Source organism: Platichthys flesus, chromosome 12, assembly GCF_949316205.1.
Source record: "Platichthys flesus chromosome 12, fPlaFle2.1, whole genome shotgun sequence".
Taxonomy (NCBI): Eukaryota; Metazoa; Chordata; class Actinopteri; order Pleuronectiformes; family Pleuronectidae; genus Platichthys; species Platichthys flesus.
Window position 1 is genome coordinate 8,898,089 of NC_084956.1, and position 7,112 is coordinate 8,905,200.

Here is a 7,112-nt window from a genome sequence, read left to right on the forward strand (position 1 = left end):
AGTTTAAATTTGCATACAGATGGATAGCACAGAGCTAAATGATATGATTGGTTGGTCAACGAACAGACACAATACGAATGGTGCCTTCAACTTTGGGAGGGAGGGCGTGGAAAAAAGAAGACAGCCATCAGAAATAGCTTGAGATGTAATAGAGGAAGTCCAGTGAAGGGTATTACTCAACCATTACCAGAGAGGAGAAGATTAATCTATATTTGTATGTGGTTAAACTATGCACATTTACTGTAAGACCATTGGTGAGATAGGTATTTTTGACCAAATTAAAAATGTCCATAGGCCAATCATGTCTATTTAACCCTAATTATTGAAACAGCAGCACGAAGCTGTAACTAAAAAACAGAGAAGAGGAAGCTGGGTCACCTTTCAGTCCTGTCACACATCAGCACAACTTCCTGCTTGTGAGTCAGTGCTCGTGTGTATTTTGTGGTTTTGACACGGTCACAGAGTTCGAGAGAGATAAAAAGAGAGTGTTGCTGGGTTCAGCTTGACAGTCACTATAAGAGTTGCAGCCGACATCAGCGGAGAGCAGTAGAATGGAGCCAGAGGAGATCAGGGAGGGATATTTGGTGAAAAAGGTAAGAGCTGCCAGAAAACACGGTACGATTCCAAGTTCCTCCTTTGGCTCCGGCATTTGTTTGACCTTGTTCAAAAGTAACAATTAATTTAAAGCAGAAATAACATTCAAATCGGAAACTGTAATGCTGCTAGAATAAAAAGTGAAGACGCTCTGACATTTTGAATCAGCAAAGATACTTCAAAGTGATAGACTCAATATTTATAAGTGTATCAGATAAAAAATACTGAATTCTAAGTTGCAACAAAAAGTGTGGGTACCACCACTTTTAAGTTTGCAAACCAAGATGAGATACTTCGGTGGTTTCTTTTTAGTTTATGCAGCACTAACTGAAACAGTCCAACAAGGATGTTGAAGGTAAGTATTGTTTCACATCACACCGCCACATGCAGGAATAGTCGTGCCAGTGATGAAAGTTGCTGCATAATTCTCACAAACATTATTCTGTTCCTCAGTTGCAACAAAAACTCAAGTTCCTGCTTCTCTTCAGAAACCACATTAAAACGAGGAACAGGTTTTCTACCAACCTTTCTTTTTTGTAGACTGAGCCAGGTGTGACTTTTTGTTTTCGCCCAACATGAAAACCTCATGCATATCTATAAACTTTAATTTGATCAACTTGCTTTCCATGCCAAGTTTTAGTATTCTTAAAAATGTGTGTAACTTACTGTATCACCCTGTGCTCACTGTATGTTCTTCTCATTTCGTTCCAAAGCACTTTGTTAAATCTTCTGCATTTAAACGTTAAGGGCGCCACAACTGTGTGTCATGGTCACAGCTGAGGGCGTTGTCATAAAACATTCATCATCATGGACAGAGTGGTGGAACAGTCAGAGGTGTCAGGAAAAGGTTGATGAGTGGTATGTGAGCTCACACTCTCAAATGTGTTAACTTTTAACACATTTGTTTTTCTAGTTAAGACAACATGTTTTGTGTTGCTCTAAACACAATCATTGTGTTAAAACATTTAACACATGACGTATGTAACATATTTCAACAAAAAAAATTTTAATAACACAAATATGTGTTGAAAATAACAATCAAAAACAAACATTTTTTTATAGTTTCAATGCTAAAATTGCAATAAAATGCTCAAAATAAAACAACTGCATGACATTCAGGTGAAATTTATTTAAACCATAAAATCATCTTACATACTTAACTTATATACAGATCAAATGAATTTCTTTCACACATAATTATAATTTTAAATCCAACAAATACTACCAAAATTTTTAAATATCTGTGGGATAGAGAAACAAACATTCTTGGTCTGAGTCAGATGGACAATAAGAAGTTTGGAATATAATAACCCGATGTAAACTGGAAAAAAAGGTCTGTTTGACAAAAATGACAACTGTACACGAACCCTTTACAGGCATAAAATATAGTATATACAGTAACGACTCATTTGCAATTGTCAGGTTAGATTTTAATAATTTGTAAAAAATTGACCTGTACAAACAATTTACATGTCAAACCTTCATCCTGTAGCAGGACTTTGTTGTTCTGAGCCATGATCATTTACTGAGCTGTTTACTGGGATCTTAAAGACACACAACCTTATGCTGCTAGACTCCCAATGCCATCAAAGGAGGTCTCTATGGGAGACTGGGAATGCTTGTTCCTGTCTCAGAAAACCCAACAATATCAACGACGTATGTGTGTGTGTTTGTGTGTTTGTGTGCGTGTTTCAGTAGATTCGATGGAACAGCTGAGTCAAAGAAAGAAACTATAACATCCAGAAGTAAAACTATAGACAATTCAGAACAGACAATTGCCAAAAAGTAACTTTACTCTCTATTTAACTATGTCCCTTCTAGAACAATGAGATAATCTACAGCAAGTGTTCCTTTCAAGTGTAATGAGTTTCATGAATTATATTTTAACATGTTTTTATTCTTACTATCATGCATTTATTTGTATCTATATTGTATATAAAGCACTTTCAGCTGTATTTCTTGTATCAAAGGTGCTATAAAAATGAAGTTGTTTAGTATTATTAGTACTATTATTATAATTATTATAGACTAACAAGTAAGTCCTGTGAAGGCAAACCCTAGCTACAGTGGCCTGTTTTATATGAGCTTCAAAGATAGATCTATGTGCCACATCTACACCCAAAGTTAAAACTAATATAGTTGAGAGGAATATCCAGATAAAAATACGAGACACAAAATACCTTCAGTGATTACAGTGAGATGTTAGAATAGGTAGCTCAAATACAACATGGTCTTTTTAACAACTACTCTAGCTAAAGGCCTCACATGGTCACCTGTCTCATTCATCTCCAGGGCACAGTGCTGAACTCTTGGAAGGCCGTGTGGGTGGTACTGTCAGAGGATGGTGTGGAATTCTTCAAAAAGAAAACAGACCGTTCTCCAAAAGGAATGATCCCTCTGAAGGGAGCAACCTTCGTCAGTCCGTGTCAGGATTTTAGCAAAAGGACGGTAAGAAAGTCTTGAGTATACGCTGAACAACAAAGAACAACAGGAATTGTCATTGTTGTGGATTTTTCTCGTATCTAAGAGGAGAAGTAGAAACGATGTAACAGCCTGACTGACTGGTAATTCTCCGTTTAGCTGGTTTTCAAGTTGACCACTGAGAAGAAGCAGGATCACTTCTTCCAAGCTTCACATGTGGAGGAGAGAGAGTTTTGGGTCAAGGACATCAAGAGAGCCATAACCTGCCTGCAGGGGGGGAAAAAGTTCGCCAGGAAGTCAACCAGACGCTCCATCCGCCTGGCCGACACGATTAACCTCACGTACGTTCTGACATCTTGCTTGTGAAATGCTGACTGTTGCTGGCTGAATGGACCAATCAAGACATTGAGTCACAGCTAAGATTAAGCCGATGTTAACTGAAAAGTCAGAAACAGTTGAAAAAACCTGCAAAAGGGATTTTATTATTTACTCACAAACACAATTTGTGTCTCTGAACATCACACATTCACAGGGTGTTATTTTGATAAGGACGGTTTTAAGACAGGGGGTTAAGTAAATGGTACTTTGTCGTGACCGAAGACAAGTTGGGTTTCCATTGTGTTTGCAGTGAGCTGTACACACTCATGAAAGACCAGGATGATGGGGTGAAAGAGTTGAAACTGGAGCAGGAGAACCGAGTCTTCAATCACTGTTTCACAGGTACTGTTGTCTGGGTTTTATTGATGCCACACGTTTGGAAGCGTTTCTGTTTCTCTCTATAACGTCATAATGGCCTCCCCATTTCTCTCTCCTTCACTGTTTTTGTCTCAGGTGTGACGGTGGTGGATTGGCTAATTTCAATGGAGAAAGCAAGAAACAGGCCTGAGGCCCTTATGTTAGCAACAGGCCTCCTGAATGAGGGTTTTGTGCAGCCTGCAGGTGACCGGTCCAAAGACGGAGCAGAGAGCGCCGAGCTGACCACCTTCTTAGATCACACAGACGCTCTGTACTACTTTGTAAGTTCAGATGAAAGTCAAACATTACTCGTTTGTTTTGATTGGATACAGGAGAGCAGAGGAAATCTGTATTAATGTGATTGGAGAAGATCACGAAAAATGAAACTTTGACACCTTTAACACATGTATATAAAACAGTATTATGGCATAATCTATATCGGTCGGGTTCTTATATGTCTGTTTTTGTGACAGGCCGACAGTGGGTTCTTCTGTGAAGGCTACTCCAGTGATGAAGATGTGCTTCTGAAGGAGGAATTCAGAGGAAATATCATAAAACAAGGCTGTTTACTTAAACAGGTGAATTGGACTGTGTTTTTCCTGATTTGACACTGTTTACACACACGACCTAGATCTTAGACTTAGATCAAATGTGCTAATAAGTATCTCCAGATGAGAGGCCATCTCTGCTAAACTTTCCAAATGCAAAACATGTAACATTTATACACAATTATGTGATTAAAAATAACACACAGCTGGCCAGTGACAGTTATCTCAAGTAACACATTACATCCGCTGAAAGAGGACGTTTTTTTAACATTTCCTGCAACTGTTGTGTTCTTTTATCACAGGGACACAGGCGAAAAAACTGGAAGGTGCGAAAGTTCATCCTGAGAGATGACCCTGCCTTTATGCATTATTATGATCCCACCAAGGTAAAGAGGCAGTCAGCAGTTACCCTCACCCACAGACAGTGCTAAAATCCAGAAAATGACAAAGTCTGTGTATTTTTCTTCCCTTTCTTTCTCCGTGTCAGGGCGATGACCCTCTGGGCTCCATCCATCTCCGTGGCTCTGTGGTTACGGCGGTGGAGTTTGTCCCTGACGGTGAGTGACAACAATGCCACGGGACACGTATAGCCCGTCTGCTTCCCCTCTGAGGCCGGCAAATATAAAAAGTGTTTACTGCCAGTGTGTTTCTCTTCCCCTTCTCTCCCTTTTCAATACCCTGTCTCGTCTCTTCAGCCAAAAAGTACAACATTGACGGCAACCTCTTCGAGATCATCACATCGGATGAGGTCCACTACTTCCTCCAGGCTTCCACCAGCGAGGAGAGAAAGGAGTGGATCAAGGCAATACAGGCGGTGTCAAAGAGTGGCAAATAACAGGAGCACGAGGGGATGCAGCCACGGTTAAACCTGATGATTGTAAAGGCTTGATAGATCACTCATTACATTAAACTGTGTGTCAACCATAGACTGTATACAAACATTTCACAACTAAATCATCTTATTGTTGTACTGTGCCATTAGACAACAATGATTACTCTCTGCCTTCTTAATCAGGCAACCTTGTTTATGTGAAGTATGTAACTCACCAAAGAGAAATAAATGTTATACATCAAATCTAACTGTTTTGACATTGAAATGTCAAACTAATGCCTGATTTAAGTTGAGTGCGTCACCGTTCAGTGATATATTGTTAAACCTGTACCACTTTACACTCCAGCTCAGTAATAACAAGGTTATAAGGTTTAACATCTTGGGACCAGAACCTGATAACATCATGGATGTACATTACACAGTGAAAAACAATCATGTATTGACAACAATGAGAACGTTTTAAGGTTAAGTATGATGTTTTTTTTATTTTCTATAATATAGCAACACCAGAACAAGAACCTGAAAGTACCACAGGGAAGAGCAGCTTGAAAAAGGAACAGAAAAATGCCACTCTATTTAAATCCTAATTTCGAGTTACAGTTAATGCTAATAGCGAAACACACTGTTTTTAATAATAGTGACACTGCATAGTTAAGAGCAATAATGCTTTTATCACTGTCATATAAATACCTTGAAATTACACCCTATTACAGAATTCAAACCTCATTATTATCACTAAGATATGACCTGTGTAATTACCAAGTATTTCTGTGTCCCCTAAATATAACACCATATTACCTTGTTAATAAAGACTCAAAGTATTCTGTCCAGATACAATCATATTTGATAACTCATGCATCTGTACATACACAGTTTATTACAAAATACATGTGCTAGTTTACTGGCTTGTTAAACTCACGGCTATTTCCTGAGATATATTACAAACATAGAAGAAACATACAGCAGCAGTTTTTCCCTGGAAGTGACACAGTAAAAAAAAAGTAGATTGTTTTTTAGGTTCAAGGCCTTTTTTTCTGCCTGCTGTGGTTTTACTGATTTCCTCCGAGTTCACTCATCTTTCATAAGTAGGAGAGAGTTTGAGATACCATAGAAGCACACCCAGTTCCTGGGTGGGAACTGAATCATCAGCTCGGTGTCACATTGTGGCTTGCACGCCTCCTGCATATGTGAGAACATTTATCAGAGACCAAGCCACAGTATGACTACATCAAATGGCTACACTAAAAAATACTTTGACTATTGGTGGCATTTAAAAATGATGGTAACTGAGTTCAAAATATGGGGGATGAAAAATGTATTCAAAGGTCATTTTCTGTGACAATACCCAATGACACCAAACACCCACTTGCTCACTCACACAACTTGTGTTTCTTCTTCTTCTTCTTCTTCTTCTTCTTCTTCTTCTTCTTCTTCTTCTTCTTCTTCTTCTGCTTCTCCTCTCTTTCTTCTTCTGTTCAGTTTATTGAGGGTTGGCAACCAATGACAAGGTGCATTATTTGCATCTACTGGATATCACATGTTGTTTTCTCAGTGCCTACTCTGCACTCTTCATGTGGCAGAGACAGGATTCCTTTCATTCAAAGGAAAAATGCACAGATGTGAATTAGTTATATAAGCTAAATAACATTATTCATGTTTGATGGAGGAAGTTTTTCATGAGAATAAGAAGACACAGTTGATGTTGGTTGCCACCTGCCAATAAACCAAACAAAGAAGAAACGTTTTTAATTGATTTTAACCATCATGATTGAATGCTTAGCTTATTTCAAGATTCAGTTTGGATTTTATAGGCATAAACTAGTTTCAACTGCTGCTTTTTACGCCATTAACATATTCTCTTTTGGACACTGAGATTAAATATTATTGAATAAAATTAAAAAGAAATTACATAATGTAACATTTGCTAAATAAATGTTCTTGTTTATCGATCCAAAAACGAACATCAGTGTGGCTGACAGCAT

The 7,112-nt window shown here is 38.3% G+C and overlaps 1 protein-coding gene across 1 annotated transcript; it reads left to right on the forward strand.

Moving 5' to 3' along the window:
* Positions 1-390: 390 nt before the first annotated feature.
* Positions 391-5,970, forward strand: plek (pleckstrin). The gene is made up of 9 exons (XM_062401707.1): positions 391-593; positions 2,887-3,042; positions 3,175-3,356; positions 3,644-3,735; positions 3,847-4,031; positions 4,224-4,328; positions 4,601-4,684; positions 4,786-4,855; positions 4,994-5,970. Exons 1-9 carry the CDS (start codon positions 552-554, stop codon positions 5,131-5,133), a joined length of 1,056 nt encoding a protein of 351 aa, XP_062257691.1. The 5' UTR covers positions 391-551; the 3' UTR covers positions 5,134-5,970.
* Positions 5,971-7,112: the final 1,142 nt, after the last annotated feature.